Raw genomic sequence first — 18282 nt, 5'->3', positions numbered from 1 at the left:
AGATGTATCTTAATTTCTTTTAGAACATGCCCTTTCGAAAGCAAACAAGAGTCAGGTAAAGAGTCTTTTCCAAGTTTAAGCTTGGATAAGATAGGGTTAACAAGAGACCCATTATCACTATTCTTAACAACTCAAGAAAAATTGTACACATATAGAATAAGAAAAAGTGAAGTATGCCAATGAACCACAATGATCAAGGTATTCACACCCCTTATAAATCAAAAATTTATAATATGGTATATCATCTTATAGAGAAATTACACCATCCCTTTATTTAGCATTTTATCTTATAATGGTATATACAATGATGACCAAAACTATGCTTTACAATGAGCAGAAAAAGATTTCTAGGATTTCTCAATAGAATATGGACATAATAGATGGTGCAGTTGCATTCTAATGGATACCCTATTTTGCCATGAACAAAAACATGCCACTATTGATAATCAAGTGAACCAAGGAATTATGTCTAGCTAGCCACAATATCTTACTATGTATTAATATAAAAGCACTAGCAATTATAGTAATAAGATAAGCATACCTAGGAATTTTTCGAAGGGTGATGTTCCGGATGTGTACTTCCTTTGTAAGATCCAATGCCAACAAGTTCTTCACCTAATATTTTTTAATGGAGACATGATATTAAATACATTAATATATACAAATCAGTAAATATGTACACAATATGGGTGCTAGTTTGAGTTACAAGGATGTAAATTTGAAAATCCTATTGCAAATGCATAAATCTTTTGGTGGAGAAGATAGGATTGTTTGGTTGAGAACTTAGTAATTTCTATCATTGAGTGATAGCCCATAAAAATAACTTAAATTCATTCTCTAGAGTTATAAATAAATATTACATTCCGTGAAAACTAAGAGCTGAAAAATATTTTCAACTATTTCTACAAATGTAATTACTTAATATGCATGGATGTTACAAAAGTGATATAAACACAATATTTTCAATTTAGGAAAATAAACTTTATGTCAAAGGGAGCCAAAAATTATATACATTTGGTGCTAAGTAAAATTAACCAGAAAAATCAATTTTACAATAGCAAAGAAATATATCATTAGGGAATATCACCATTATAACTGATAGCTTGTCTAACAAATTGGTTTTTGGAAAATAAAATTTGGAAGGGATCATGTCCAAGCTGTACAAAATAGATCCACCTGTGTATCATCCTTGGTTAAAAATAGCTTATATCACCTAGGCAAATATCTAGTTTAAATTCTATCTTATACTATTTTTCCTTTGCCGTGCAACCAAAAATCTAGTGTATGATTGGCAAGCTAAATCACAAGCAATTCCAGTATAATCCAGGTATATTGTGTCTCGTATTACCATTCGATGCCCTTTTGGAGATCTGATACATAAATTGCATATGTTTTGGGTACTTTTACTTTGGCTTCAGCCGTATATTAATGAAATGGAACTCACTAATCAAGAAGGCATGAATAACAGATCAAAGAATATGGATCTGAATGAATTAAAAGGATTCTATGTAAGCAATCATAACATTTGTCTCAATCTTGAAAAAAAAAATGATGGCATGCAATCAAGCTTCAATTAAGTTATTTTATCCCAGGTTACTCCCAAATTCGCATTAACAATGTAAAGTTCATCCCATTTATGTCTCTAGTCAGATTGGTGTTCAAACAAGAAAGATGATACCCAGGGTCATAACTTGATATTATACGTAAAAACTACAATTGCATCAAACAGTTTCCTATGTACAACATTTACTACCATCATAATTACCAAGTTCAAAAAATTCGATTTGTCTAGGAGGTGAAAAATATTCAGAAATCTTGATTTTCATAAACAATCAGCAAAATTTCTTTAGGAATTGAAAAGCCCAGATCAAATCAAATTATCAAACAAATTTGGCCAGTCCAAAAAAACCATGATCAGCCAGGCCTGAATCTGATATGGCTGGATTTGGTGACAGTGACTACTATAGAAAGGAGACACTTTGTATGTGAGCTACTACTCGGAACCGCAAAAGAAAAACAGAAAGAGATTATATTAATGACTGCAAGTGACTAAAGTAGGCAGACAAACTACTAGAGGTATATTAAAACAATTGTTAATATATGTATGCTCTCATGTTCTAGGCTATAGGAAAAGACAACTAGATGAACCTAGACACAAAGAAGAATGAAACCCACAATATGAAGTTATGTGCATGAAATGACTCAGGCATCCTACTAAGGACACATGGAAAAAGGTGACACCTCACCAACTTGTCAGCATACAAATATAGACCAAACATGTTAGTGGGTGCTTTGTAGCCCCAATGTCTAGTATAGATTAAAAGGAGAAAGTTATCAACATGGCAGCCCTTGAGGTCCCTGTTAATGTGTTTTTTATGACATTGTCTAACATAGAATAAAGTTGCCCAACGGTCACTTTACTCTCTCTTGATCAAAGTACAATTGTATGCTAAGATTGCAATAAGTTCAAACAATCGACTCCAAGGTTCCTATCCGCAATGGACGTGACTCAATTGGTTTGATGTGATATGCTAGTAATCCAAGGGGACTTACGTTTGGATTGTTCTCTCACTTCTTTGCTGTGGCTGGAACTTCATCATCGGATAGAGCAATTCTGTGATGCTTCTGCTTCAGATGAACTAAACTAAAAATAAAGGGGAAAGGGTTGGAAGATCTAAATCTACTCCTAAGGGAAATGATATCAATAGATAATGCATTAGTGGACAAATTCCAAATAAACCAAGCTCTACTTCGCCAAGTTTAACTACAACTCCGCAATAACTGGTGCAATCTTCCGAGGATGTTGAAGGATTTTCACATTGAGAAAGTGCATTTGAATACCCAACACGATGCAATCCAAATGACTATTCACAATCGAACTTAGCATAGATTTGGGGGTTTAGGCTAACTTTACACTACAACTTATAATCAACAAGATGCAAAAAGTATGAACCATTGAAATTCATCAAACACCATTACATTCTCCATTGAAATCAAAGCACTAAACTACTTCTACTCTAAGTGAGGAAGGTGAAACCATGCAAGTTTTGAAAAATAACTTAAGTGGACACCATCAAACAACAATGTTTCACTGTTATTATCTCTAAACATATCGCAACAATTTCATATAAATCTCCCTCCCTTTACAAATGAGGGAGGTCACCCCTTTATATAGGCTTCATGCCTTGGCTACATGCAAAACCCTAATTAAGGTTTTCCTTGAAAGATTCCCCACACATGATGCAACAAGGTGGTAATCAACAATAAATGCCCATTATGCCCATATACAATTAATTACAATCCTACCAAAAACGGCACCCATAAAGAGCATTAACTACATTCAAAAAGTGCCCACTATGCAATGAATGCACCCTCATGCAAAAGATCACCCATTGTGCAATAAAGATTCCTCCATGCAAAACTACTCACGCTACCATAAATGCCCATCATCCCCCCATGCAATGACTATATGCAAAAGAATCATCCATATTGCCTTAAATGTGACGACTGCATGCAAAAGAATCATCCATAATGCCTTAAATGTGACGACTGCATGGAAAAAAATGCTCCATTAATTCATCATGCGCTGACCTCGCTGCCACTTGGCGGGAAACCCTAGGAGAGAGAGAAAAACCCCGGTGAGAAAACTTTATCTGGGAAGCATTTTCTTGAAGTTTTGAATTTTCCTTATTCTAGAGGAGATTTTTCATCAATTTTCAACATCTCTTATTTTTTAGGAATTTTTCCAATTTTGAGCTCCAAGGTCCAAGAGATAAAAAGTTCTCTCACGAATCCAAATCTGAAATTTTTTTGAAATTTGGATAAATTTTTATGCCTAAAAATAGGTTTTTGAAAAAAATTCTAGGGGGGATTATTTTTTCTCAATTCATCCTTGACCTTGAATTTTTTCACCTTCAATTGACCTTGAGCATGGAATTCATCATGTGGAGGAAAATTCACTTTTTCTTTGATTTTCCTTAACTTCCCTTATCCAACGCTCCATGCCTAACTTAGGCACTATTTGACCATCATGGAGGAATTTTTCATTTTCACACTTTTCATGGCACCTTGGAATTGGTGCCCTTCCCTGACCCTAGGCGCTATTTGCACTAGGTGGAGGAAATTCAACTTTTTTGGATTTTTCATGGCATCTTTAATTTGGCGCCACTCCACACACTTGGGTGCTAAATAAGCATAGTGGAGGAAAGAATGGTGTGAAGGAATTTTCCTCCACACCCCCTTTCTAGCGCCCTGTCCCCTCCTTGGACGCCAAAACACCCTAGTGATGGAATTTTCACTTTTGTCAACTTTCCATGGCATCCACATCCTAGAGCTCCAACTTGCATTTGGGCGCCAAAAACACATGAGCAAGGAATTTGGGTGGAGGAGGAAATTCCTCCATCACAACCCTTTAGCACCCTTCTTCTAGACTGAGCGCAATTTCCTCATGTCCAGGGAATGATGGATTTTTCAAGTTTTCCACTTCTGGGATGGGCGTCCATACTTGCCTTTTTTTGATCAGTGGTAGGCCTTTTCAAACTTTCCGAATTTAGACAATTCTTCAGTAATGTTCAGTCTTCAGTGTTTGCTTGTGAAGAGCCTACAAAAATAGAGTTTCCCAAAATAGTAAGTGTTTCAAAATGTTAGGATTAGGGCAAAATAGGTTAGGAAAACACTTACTAAAAATAGAAACTTCTAAAATAGTGAGTTTGATTTTTGGCAAAATTAGACCAATCTAGGAGGTAGTGAAATCCCTAAAAAATAGGAACTTTCTAAAAATAGAAAGTTGCTTAGAATTCACCCAAATTTCACATGTAGGTTCCTTAAAGGGTCTTGATTCGAGTACAATGTTCAATTTTTCGAAAACCCTAATGGAAAGGCCTCAAAACCAATTCAAAAGGATGAAACCCTAAAACGGACAAAACAGGCTCCAGACTTGACCAAATTTGCTCAAATGAGTGACAAACTTGATCAAATTGACCCCTAAACACTTGCAAACAGGGAGGACTAACGAGACTGCCACGAAAAGACCCAACAAACAAAAGCCAAAAGACCAAGAGGGCCTATAAAGTAGGGGGGTCCCCATTTGCAATGGGGTGATGTGTGAAAACGTCATAACAGTCCCCACATAGTGTTGCATTTGAAAGGAGCAACCTCTAAAATGAAAAGTACCAAGCACCTCTAGTCAAGATAACTAAAGGTAAACAGGGGAAAACCTAATCCATGTACAAAAGAGTAATAGTGTTCTAAATCTCATATAAAACAAAAATTTGAAAATAAGGTGTTTCTCGGCCTCCATGTCTTGGAGAGAATAAAGGTGACAAATCTTTTCATGACAAGAAATATAGTGATTAGAGCCCATCCACAAATGGTGGGAGAAAAATCATAAATTACCAAGAGAAATCCTTGTGTTCATCGACCTTCACCTCCTAGAGAGAATAAAGATGATGCATAACCATAGGTAGATATGGAAAAACCTAATCCATGTACAAATCTCCACATCTTGGAGAGAATAAAGATGACATATATTTCTCAACCTCCACATCTTGGAGAGAATAAAGATGACAAATCTTTTAATGACAAGAAATATAGTAAATAGAACCCATCCATAAATGGTGGGGACAAAATATTAAATAACCAAGAGAAATCCTTGTGTCCCTCAACCTCCACCTCTTGGAGAGAATAAAGATGACATATATTTTAACCAAAAGAAATATAGCGATTAGATTCCATCCATAAATTGTGGCCACAAAATCTTAAATGATCAAGGGAAACCCTTAAGGCACATGACCAATGGCATTGGAAATAGTAAAGCCAAATGATCATGCCACCAAAAATCTATAATAAATGCTCATTGTAGAATTCCATCATGAGATGAAAGGTTGCAAAGAGATCTAGTTTATATTAATGTATTTCAATAAATCTCTTCCCTGACAACTTTACTAATTATATATTCCATGGGTAGAAGTCAAGGAGCCTAGGCATCCAAAGTATATATAAATGAAGGAAAAGGATGAATAGAGATATTGATAGAAATAAGAAACAAACTAGTCACAAAGTATAAACAACACTAACATTCAATGATACCTATAATGATAGCCATCTCTAAAGAACAAAGGACCACATATGGGTGTCTCTAAATTGCTAAACCCAAACACCTAAGATTGTGAAGATAGAGATAGCCTAAAGATATTATTAATAGGAAAGGGTTATATAGAAAACAAGACTTTAAATACATTGTAGAACTATTTAATTGCAATGGATAAAAAAATGCATTATAGTTTGAACTTCCTTGTATGTGCCCTATCCACAAAAACTAAATCGGTACCCTAAACTTTTGATCCATTTATAACTGTGCTCTATGCTTGCATGGAAGATGTGCATCTTCGGAAAGAATCTTACAATGTATTAGAAATATGTGAAACAAAGAATGAGGCATATCCCTTGCAATGACAACATTAATAAATAAGGTTCAAATTGATAAATGGGCCAATAAATCCACCTTCCAAGTAAGATATGTTGTTATCTTCATAATTTCTCTTGTATAGGAGTATAGAAGGATAGAAAGAACATCCCTAGTGGTATTAAAAATCATAAACCTTAATTTTACAAAGGTTGGCCACAAAAAAAAGCAGATAAGTCAATGCAAATTATCAAGAAATGAGAAATGAGGATCACATTCGACAAAATTAGCATGGAAATCAAAACACATAACCATCATCAAAATATATATATATATATATGTTGTAATAGAAAGTAATCCATATAAATGGCAATGAGAATCCACAAGAGCAAGTGTCCTACCTGATTCCAATAGCACTCTAAAAACATTCATGGAGAGCCTGAAAATAACCAACAATAACCTTATGATACTAGTAATGAAGGTCTCAAAGGCACAATCCGATGCAACCTAAAAAAGGAAACATGTCTTGGAACATAATCAAAGCCTGCCTAAAGTCTCCAAAGGAAGAAAAAATAAATTTGAATATTTTTGAAAAGGTCTCCTCAATAATAAATTGAAGATGAAACACACAATCAATAATCTATTCGTCTTTCCTATTCCCTACCTACTAAATTTGGAATTATCATTAATCCAAGCATGGGCTAGAACATACCGGAGCCCTTTAATGCAGCAAGTTAAATACTTTATTATAACAATTCGTAGGTGGATGACGCATAGGGAAAAATGAATATGAAAACTAACCATAAGGGAGAAGTCAAAGATTGTCTAATAAAGCCCAAAGAAAATAAGATAAATCATTATAGTGGGTCACAAAGATAGGCAAGAAATATTAGTTGTAAATGAGCTAGGAAAGGTAAGAACCACAATTATTGGTGTAGCAAGCATCAAAATAGATTTCAATTGGAAAATTTATGACACTAAATCCATCTCCAATTTGGATGCACTTGTGATCGTATTTGAAGCAAGGATCTCCTCTATGCACACTCCCAATTAAATCAAAATTAGTTTGAAAAACATTTTTCCTAACACCCAAGAACCAAGTTGATCAAGCTCTTGTACCGAACAAAAGGAGGTTAGATTGTGAAATACTTTCTACACTAATCTATGTGAGGATATTGTACAAAAAGTATGATCTATACAATTTAATGAAAAGAAATGAGAGACAAATATTACAATTTGTAGTGTCGTAAATTGTAACCAGTCCAATTTACACCTCATGTTTGTGCTCCCACTTTAGCATGTCCTATCCCCATCCCCTCTCTAGGTCCAGTTTGACCCTATTCTCCAACTTTGATGTCATGAACACCCTTTTGTGGGTCTTATCATGGGATCCCCTCCCCCCTTGCTATTTATTTTGGTCCTGTTTGTAGAAGGACCAAGGCATGGGATGCCTTGGTTTGGACCAAGGAGCCCCAAAAAGTCGTGGTCCCTCTCAAACAAGCCCCAATTTGAAATGGGGCAGGTTCTATATCTCCCCAATAGCATTTGATCCCTAGGGCTACACATGACCGCTGGAGGTCAGCTCAATCAATAATTTACCTATGGAACCCTATATAAACAATCATATCAATTCATTTTTCATCTAAGAAGAGATCTAAGACTCCATCCCTAATATCCATGCATCTGTGAAGCATTCATTACCAAGCATCTTCAGAGATTCAAGGTTGCATATTCATCATTCAAGCATTGTGGACCAAAGTTACATCAATCTTCATGCAAGCATGTGTATGTGATTAGGGTTTTTCATATTCATGTGTTTGTCATGCCATTACATTGAAAGAGCATGGCATCATCATCAACAATTGCAGATTTGAGGTATATTTCGTTAACATTTATTTCAGTATTTGCATTATTTCATTCAAGGTTAATTCCAGCACAACATCTCTCCCTTTTTTTGTGTGTGCTGGAAACAAGTGCAAGAGCTATACTCAGGAAATCCAACAGTGTCAATAGTGACAAACAAGTTCAGCTTTTGACAGGGGATAATTTGGAGGACCAAGGCAGATCTCTGCTACCTAGTTTCAAACAATGAGGCTGAACTTCTGGGAACAAGTTTTAAACATCTTATTTTGCCCAAATCTCAGTTGGTGGCTCCATGGGACTTCTATAGCTTATTGTTTCTTCCAGTTTACCTCAATTATCCTTCATTTTACCCTTTTTTCATAATTACATTACAAATTCAACTAAGAAAGAGGATAATCAATACAAACCAATCGAATCCAATCAGAATCTCAAACCTTTCCCCATTAGGATCAAGCCTAGATCTATTGGGTTCAACCCTCTTTCAATGTAGTGGTGTTAATTGGGTTATTTAGTGGATATACTTGGTGAAACCCTAATTCCCAATTTTCCTCCATTACACAATCCCACAACACAAATTTATCCTAGAAAAATTATTTTGGGAAAAAATCCCAGTAGCAAAAGTGTTAATGGCTTTTGTATTATCAATAACTTGATTACAATACAATCCAAAAACATACAACCTCATGCATCACCAATTGAGGACTCTAGAGTCTCTAGCAGTGTGATAGTACTTGCAAATACACTATGAAACCTCCGTCTCAAAAACTAAATAAATAGTAGAATGAAATTGAGTGGTAAACCACAAACTATGAGCCAAAACCATGACCCAAAACTGTCACCATAATCAAGGGTTCAAAATCCAACACCCAATTCCAAAGGAATCCACCATCTATTTTTAGCAAATTCTCTTACACCTACCATTTTGGATCCATTATCTCCACTCAAAGATGCTCTATAATGTGTCATAGAATGAATCATAAGTTGGTCAACAAGTCAAGTCAACAATCTGACTCCCATTTTACATGCTCTTACATGTGGCATTGAATTGTCATAAGATGCTCGTACACATCTTAGGACATTAGATAATCCTACAACTTCCACACATCCTACATTACATTAGACATGGAAAAATAGACAATTTTGGGTGGGATACCCTTTTCTATAAGAGATCACAAACAATTAATAAATAAATAATAAATCGAACATTAGAATTTCAAGGTGTATGGAACACATCCAAATATTAGGCACCAGCCACTCAAAATCATTGCCGTGTGCATAAATATTAAGCACCACCCACTCGAAATCATTGTCACATACACAATAGACACTTATTCCCTTAAACTTTGTAATGTCCCCTTCCTAATTTGTCCTAAAATCACAATTGCAATATATTAGGGTTTGGGTTACATCTTACCAAATAAATAACTCTTTAACAATACAATCCAGGGATTTTTAATTCTGCAATCACATCATGAACAACATAAGCACGTATACATATATATGAATATAAAACATCAGGGTTAGGTAACATTGCATACATCATTCGTGAATAAATTTATGGTTAGAGCAAGGAAATTATATATTCATCATTATGCAACAAGTCTGATTTGTATGTGAATTTCAGTCATAAAGATATGGAATAAGGATGCATGGTAGGGTGAGTTAAGATAGCTTTTCTCTCCCTTCATGCAATCGCCCTCCATTCTTCCATGGTTGGAGAATCTTTGGGTTCATCAACAGTCCCTCAACATAGGAGTTGGAAGGGAAATTGCAATAGGGTGCCCTTGGCTGTTCTCTCCCTTTCACAGTGCAATAGGGTGCCCTAATAGCTGTTCTCTCTCTATTTGCCACTGTAGCAGGGTGCCCTCTAGCTGTTTTCCCTTAATTGCAGATTTCCTTCCTTCCCTTTGATAGACTGTTGCAGTGTTAACTATATATTTTAATGCTTATTAATATATATTAGATATGTCCAATAAATTCATATATAAAACTAAACAACAATTTCTATATTACCACAAAGGATAGGAATATTCACAAGTCATATGCTGATCTGATTATTAGAGCGTTCAATTTTCTGTAATTTTCTTTTCTGTTCGATTTGTCTCTGCTGATGACACGGTTGTTAAGCCTTCTTGTAGAATGTTATTCACTATGTTTTATGATTATCTGATATTTCTGAGGATTTAATTCTGAATGATTGTTGATGATTTGAAGATCTATTTATGTATTCTTTGATGATGTCCCCCTCTACCATCCATTTCTCCTACTTAAACTATTCATCATCACTGGAAACGTGTATTGTTTCCGGTGGACCTTTCCCTTGAAAGGTGGTGTCTCTTCTCAATTCGTAACCGCTGCTTTCTTACTTCTTGTTTGACTTAACAACCGTTAAGCCATAATCTTAATGAAATGCTATTTAAACTTCTCCCTTGACACACATGGTGACTAATCAACTTGGTTGTGTTACTTGTTTTCTCACTGAAACCAATGCCACGCAATCTTCCCTCATGGCGTGTTCAGGCTGTTACGGAGAAAGAGACCAATTCGCTACAGAGCATGATAGGCTACCCTCTCAGCAGGGACGTGCCTCTTCCATTTAACCTTTTTTCCATAATCGAACATTATCCTCCTTAATCGCATCTTGTAATGACAAGTTATAATCCTCCATCAATTATTGTTCACTGGCTTGTAGTCATTGCTCCTCAACGAATTGCATGTTGTTTGATTCCCTCCTTCACAGATAATCATGAAGTCTTAAGGATAAGATGATTTTCTGGTTATTGTTATCTCCTTCAAGGCAGGGGCATGACAAACTTGAAGATTGTTGTGTATGATGGTGTTTTAATTTGTCACTTTCATGACAATACAAAATAAAACATTGGATGAAGAAATCATTTTGTCATTGCAGTGGAAGCTCTATAATTTAATCTACTTTAAAATCTAAAACATAAATAAGCCTGCCAATACAAACACTATACAATTTGTTCATTAGGGTTTTGCATAAGGTAGAATAAATAGGAAAACTAAACATTTTATTTTTTATTCTCAAAGGATAGAGCACAAGAAGATATTGAAGAAATCCTATTCTCACTGATAAATTTTCTCAATTTATGACAGCTAAAATGTAAATAATAACACTTATCCAAAAATTAAAATAAAGATCTCCAAAGTTGTATCAACAATTAATTTTATCTTTAAAGAAAACATAAAACATGGAAATAAAAACACCTAGAAGAAGAATGGATGAAGACTAGTAATTATCACAAAACATTCAAAGCTACATCATGGATTTGAACATCAATGTCACATAGAGTTAACACAGATCTTATTAATTGGATTCTTCATTGAACAATTACAGCACTTGAGATTGGACTTGAATGGATTTCTTGGTAGCATAAGAAAGCTTCAACTTCACATTCTTTACACAGTCACTTAATGTCATGTCCCCTAATAAATAATAAATAATTGTCAAATGCATAAAGATATTAATTACTTTATATTAAGTCTCCATTTACTTATATAAAATAATTAATACTCACAATAGTTAATCTTAACTATACTAACTATTACGGGAATTCTTAAGGGAATTCTCAAACCGATTAATGTTAATAAAAGATGGGCATTCGAGAGGAAGAGCATGGATTTTATATATACAGAAAATATCGAGAAGAAAATAATATATTGTTTCCTGTGTGTGCGTGTTATCGCTCCACCCAGAGGATTTCCAGCCTTTCGTCAGTATCCCACTAGCCTGCTGGTTGTGGTTCCGAATTTTCTATTGGCGAAGTAAGTATTCAGCATCATCGTGCAAGTGTTGAGAACCGGCCGGCATATCACGGGGTATAAGTCGCGGGAGGAATATTGTTACACGTAGGATTGTGGAGGCGTGGCGAGTTACATTCCGCAGAGACCTAGCAACCATGAACACCCCGAACTATATTGCCAGAGACCTAGCACAAACTGCAGTAAGAAGGCGTGGTTTTATAAATATTTTCCGCAAGGATATATAAACCACCGCAATATAAACTGTGCCTTACCCGATATCAGGTAATCGTATGAATCCGCGATCACTGCATTCAGGCACATAACCACCGGATACAAGCAGGAGTGGACTGGTTGTTTCGCAAAAGCAAGCGTTACGGAAGAGTAGGCGTTTGTAGTAAACCAGACACGGAAGAGGATCGCATTGACAGTTTCAACGTGTGCATTGAATGAACAACGCAATGAATTTCCGGCACCGGCAGTAATGTATTCTAGATCGCACCGACAGTAATGTATTCTGGATCCAGCGTATGAAGAATTGAATTTATCGTATAGCATACACTACAAATTCATGCTTTGTGGGAAGTACACCATGGCAATCGCAGTTCAATAACCAGGTGCATTTTAACAAATCTTTCCTTTCAGAATATTCTACACACTGGAGTTAATGTTTGGAATAATATTTGTACAGTTGCTATGTTTATTAGAAGATAGAGCATAAACACCTTGCTATGAATAAACAAGAAGGATCCAAATTTAACCAATCAAAGATGTTCTATCATATTTGACTGTGTTGTGCAAACATATTTCTGTTCGTATTAGTGGTACATCTTCTTTTGCAATCAAACGATAATTGGGGAATTTTACACTTAACAATTTAATCAGCCTAGAACTTGAATATTAATTTCTGCAGCATAAACTTGGCATCAACTATCATTACACTGTATGTGTAAATGCCATATTTATAGTTTTCAACTGCAGCTTCTTGAAGTTTTAAAAACAACAAAATAATTGCTTTGAAAGCGATTCTATCTTCATCCTCTAGATATAATATAACTTATTTTTTTCTTTCCATTTCTTCTTCTCATCTTGGGCATCCATTTGAACCAAGGGTTTCGATATTCTAACTTTGTCTTTAATTTGTTTTAATCAATCCTCATCTCCTCAAAAGAAAAACAAAAATATTGATATGCTTCATCTTGGGCATCACCTTGAATATGCTTCATCTTGGGCATCACTTTATTTGATGTTCATCCTTCACTTGGGCCCATATACTATCTTGGACACCACTTCTGCTTATACTCTATATTCATTTTTGCAAGAAAAACATGCTATTTTGGTGCTTAATTGATTTTAGGTGTCCATTTGCTTTTTTGCTGGAGGTTTTAGAGGTTTTGCAACTTTTTGTCAAAATTGTTTGGAAAATATTACAAGGATTTGGGGTCAAATCAGTAAGAGTATCTCACATCCCTTGTTAATCCAACCCCATCAGCTCCTTGCACAAGAAAATTCAGCTCCATTGAAAAAATAAATGGAAAAGCAAGTAGATTGAAAATAATTTAAAGGTAAATGCGCAAGTGAAAATAAGCTCTCAATAAGGGTGAGTGTTTAAAAGCGTTAGTTCCTTTTTAGGGTTGGGAATGGTGTTGTTTTTTAATGATTTTATAAACTAAGTGTTTTCAAGTCCACAATTGATATGGACTCAATGAGTCTATGAATCTAGTCTATTGATTCAGTGAGGTTGCCTACGACTCAAACTTGTGAGCTTGGCCAAGGACTCAATTAATCTAAACAATATGCAATTAAAATGCATTAAAGGACATCATGAAAATTGATTGTGGATAACAAATGGTGATAAGAATTAAAGAGGTGTTGATGTTTATATACAACAAAAACACTTATTGGCATTGCTTAAGACTAATTCTTCAAACTTGTTGAGAAAAAAATGACCTCTTGTTTCATATTGTTGAGAGGGTACTCAAGTTGCAAGAGCCCTTGCAAGTCATGATCATGACTCGTGAGTAGACTACAGGCATGGACGCCACAAGATCATGAAGGTCGTGGTAGTGACAAATACGTTTTGGAAATTTGAGGTGTCTTTTATCCTTTGTAGCACTTGTTTTTACTATTATTTCCAAAGCAAAAACTGGATCCCAAGGCTTTAGATAGGTACATGAGACCATTGATAATATGCTTGGCTAGATCAAAGCCGAAATTGGTGAGAGAGACCACTTTGGCCTTCTCTAACTAGTGAATTCAACACAATCCATTGGTCAAAGAAGGTGGGAGAAGATAAACACCCCAATAAACATGGTAGCATATGTGAGCAATACTTAATGGTTTGAGCCTTGAGGAGATCCCTCTGAGAATAAATCCTCTTGACAACACAAAGATGGAGGGATTACTTAAGTCACTTAAGAAATTCTAGAGATAAGGTTAAGTCTAGGCTAGGTGGAATGTATTTGCTAGCCTCATAGGCTACAAGAAAGCCACAGGGGAGGATGGACTCACTCTATCATAGGAAGACCCTAGAAGATAGTGTCGACTACATGGGGTTTTGACAATGCTATGAATTCTCCCTATGCCTCGTTTCATTGGTTGCTAGTTCATCTGCTACTAAAGAACATTGGTCCTCTTAATAATTTATTCACTCTACCAAGAGGAATTGGATCGCCTTTAGGATAGTTCGCCTTTCTGAGTGTGTCTGTCGTTGATTCCCTATTTCATGATTATGGTCTCATGTGATGTATTGATGTTGTTATTGTGTTACAGTCTTCATGAAAAGGACGATGCCTTATCACTCATTGCGAGCATGATATGGTGTTGCGATTCTCTTTTCACTTGTTTGTTTATCATGATGTATATATGTTGTATATGTATCGTATTGTGTTTAGTGGTGTATGCAGGTTTGCAAGTATCGGACATCGACTCCACCTGGTCTCATAGGTTTGAGTGTGTCCTATCCCAATGGCAAGTTGTTGGAGATGGCATGAGTTCCTTCACTCACTCTAGGCTTAGTTGTTCACCTTGTTAGTTGTGTTGTCGCACAAGTTGGTGGTTAGAGTCTTGTGTCGGTTTTTGACCTCTTTGTCGGGTTGCTTGAGGTGATGTGAGTATGTGGTTATTATTTCACTAATAATCGGATTAATATGATTTATTAATGTTTTTATTAATTCATTATATAGAATGGTTAATTATTTATTTGGTTTATTTAGTGTTTAACTGATTATTTGATATTTATTTATTGTTTTATTATTTATTGATTTATTAATTATTTAATGTTTATGTTTTATTGTTGATATGATTTTCATATTTATTTATTAGTTTCTATTTATACAAGCCTTTTGTTTATTTATTTATTATTGGGATTCGATTTATTATTATTATCCCATTCATATTTATATTACTATAGTAATATTATTTGTATAACTTGATATAATATAAAGTTTACCTACCCTCTTTCTTGATTGGTTGATTTTACAAAGGTAAGTAAAAAATACTATAAATAATATTTACCTCAGTATTATGCAAGGTAGGTATGATATATAGTTGATTCGAATTTTCTAATTGGCCGATGGATTTCTATAGTTTGGAGTTTGATTTTTATTTATAGAGTTTTCTATGTATGTTCTCAGGTTAGCTTTTGGGAGATTTTAGAATGCATTTTAGGTTTTCAAATTTGTTGGAGCTTGGATTGAAGATTGGTTGCTTAGATTGCTAGATTGGAATTGTTCTTCATCGAATCTTCCCTTGTTTGGATTGCGATTTTCAGGTTGGAGCTTTCAACTTCTCTCTGCAATTTTATTTCTAAAAGATTGTCTTCTCTGTGTATGTGGAAAGATTGTTTGGGGAGTGGAATTTGATATTTAATGATTTCATTTGGTTTGAGGAAGAAATTGTGGTTGTTTGATAATATATAAGGAATATGAAGAAATCTAAAAATAAGGTTTTGCCAGGAATGTCTTCTCTGCACTTTTCCTATTTTAATTCTTTGTTTCCAATTCCCTGTGATTGTTTTAAGTTTAGCTAATCTTGGGATTGATGTTTGTATCCTTCAATGTTTCTCCACATTTCCTTATTCTCTATGAGCACTTGCAAGTCTTGATTTTCTTTTCCTATAGCATTGTTGGAAGTCGAATTTGGGATGTTCTGTGAAGTTGTTTTTGTTGTTACCTATTATGTTGTTGTTTTGTGTTTTGAATAGGCATTATAATGCCTTATAAATGTTGCATTAATGTATCTCCTTTAGTTGCTATGTAAGTTTTGGTGAAGTTCTATGCACTTCTAAGTGCGATTTTGGCTAGAAATCATTGTCGAATTCTTTTAGAATGTCCATAAATCTTCATTTGAGTGTTTCCTTATTGTTATTTCATTCTCCCGCACCTTTTGGGAGTGAGTTTGAGCGATTTTGCAAGTCTATACTCAATTCTAGGAGAGCACCCATCACCTACAGACCTCATAAACCTTCATTTTGGCTTTTTGGCTTGAATGTTCTATTGTTTGCATCAAATGCACTAATGTTTGAAGCCTATGCGCCATTATGCACCCCCAATGCGCCAAACAGCATTTGCTATGCGTTGTTCTGCCCCAGATTGTCGATTTTGACAATTTTGAGACCCATAGTTGATTTTTTCTGATTGTAGGCACTTTCCAGAGGCTTTTTATGAATGCATTGATTTTCTTGGAATTTATAATCGGCAAACAACTGAATGGGGGGGGGGGGGGCGGGGATGAATCAGTTGTCACCAAATTTTACAAAAACTTACTTTAATCTCAGATTTGATAATTAATAGTGAAAAGGCAACATGAACACACATAACACCAAGATTTTTGACATGGAAAACCCGGTCAAGGGAAAACCCACTATAGGAACCTACCCACAATACGATGATACCCTGTTAGAAGTATATGTAAAATTAAAATGGAGAATGCAAATGCATTCATGCACACTGCCTAGAGCTCACTGCTCAAAAACAACAAAGGGCTAGAACCCTGGGAAGGCTCACTGCCTTACAAACACATTCGGATTACATCCAGAAGATCATGAACTGAGAAAATAGCATCTCTTAATGCCTAGTTACAGTTCTGGTTAAGCACATAACATCTCTCACACTTCTCCACACTTTTGCCCTACTTTCGAATGATTAATGCATTATTCATTAGATATTTCTGATAAAAACTTGAATTATTGAGCTAGTTGTTCCACTCTTGCAGCTTACCATTTTGCCATGGATCAGGTAAGATTGTTATATTTTCTTATTTCCATTTTGTTATTTGAGATCTGCAGTTATTTTCAGAACATTAACCATTACATATTACCTATTCATATTTTTCAAACTTAATTTTCAATATTCAATGTTGATGAAAGAGTGTTTTAAATTTATTGTGTTTATATTGCACTGCAGCTCTGTTTAATGCTTAAGTATGCTCAATCATGCAAAAGAAAATTCATCCAATTTGTATTTTTTTATTTTTAGATATGCTTGTTTCCATCTCCTGTGTTGTCCCATAACATAGGTATAACTTTTGCTGCACTGGAAACATGTTTCCCCATACCAAAAACTCAGAGGAACTTAGTTTGATTCACTTTGATAAAAAACAACAGATGTTCAAGAATTTGTTCTCTGTATAACTTACAATTTACAAGTATGTGATTTGAAAAAGCTGCAGTAAAGCTAGGATTTAGAAAATGTTAACATTGTCACTTACAGCTCAGTTATTTTTAAAGTGCCATGGCAGTGTAATCAATTAGAAATTCTGAAGGAGTGTTGACTCATTCAGAAAAGAACTATTTTTTGCAACTGAGACTTAATGATTAATATCCAACGGTGACATCCTTTCCAACAACCCATTTATACTCTTCTGAAAAAATATTTATTTTTAATACTATTTATGCCTAATCCACCATATGGCAGAGAAAGGAATAAAAAACAGCGAAGATGAAACAGTTCTCCTGACTGTCCAGCAGAAGTTGGCACAGAGCAAGAACAAGAAATGTGGAAATTTTGTCAGTAGTGATGAGATGACTATAGTAGTTAGCATCATAACAAATAACAAGGATATGTCAGTACCTGCATGTGGTATAGAAAAACTATAACGATGGTTAAAGGCCATAGGAAAAAATATTATTAAGGGTCTACAAGAAGATAATGAATTAATAAATACGATGGCATGCATATGTAAGGCCTACTAAAGCTATGAGAAAAATGATAAATAATGTTTTCCATGTATTAGTAGTGTAGAACAGTCAAAGG

The 18282-nt window shown here is 35.0% G+C and overlaps 1 protein-coding gene across 1 annotated transcript in view; it reads right to left on the bottom strand.

Annotated features, from left to right (window-relative positions):
- LOC131075439 (DUF21 domain-containing protein At2g14520) overlaps nt 1-18282 on the bottom strand; it is a 107163-nt gene that overhangs the window by 50447 nt on the left and 38434 nt on the right. Inside the window, exon 8 of the mRNA XM_058012278.2 lies at nt 542-615. Coding sequence (XP_057868261.1) covers nt 542-615 — 74 coding nt within the window. The remainder of the gene's footprint in view (nt 1-541; nt 616-18282) is intronic.

The sequence above is a fragment of the Cryptomeria japonica genome, chromosome 3 (assembly GCF_030272615.1).
Source record: "Cryptomeria japonica chromosome 3, Sugi_1.0, whole genome shotgun sequence".
In the NCBI taxonomy this organism is placed as follows: domain Eukaryota; kingdom Viridiplantae; phylum Streptophyta; class Pinopsida; order Cupressales; family Cupressaceae; genus Cryptomeria; species Cryptomeria japonica.
Note: the sequence above shows the minus strand (reverse complement) of the source record. Positions and strands in the feature narration are given on the sequence as shown.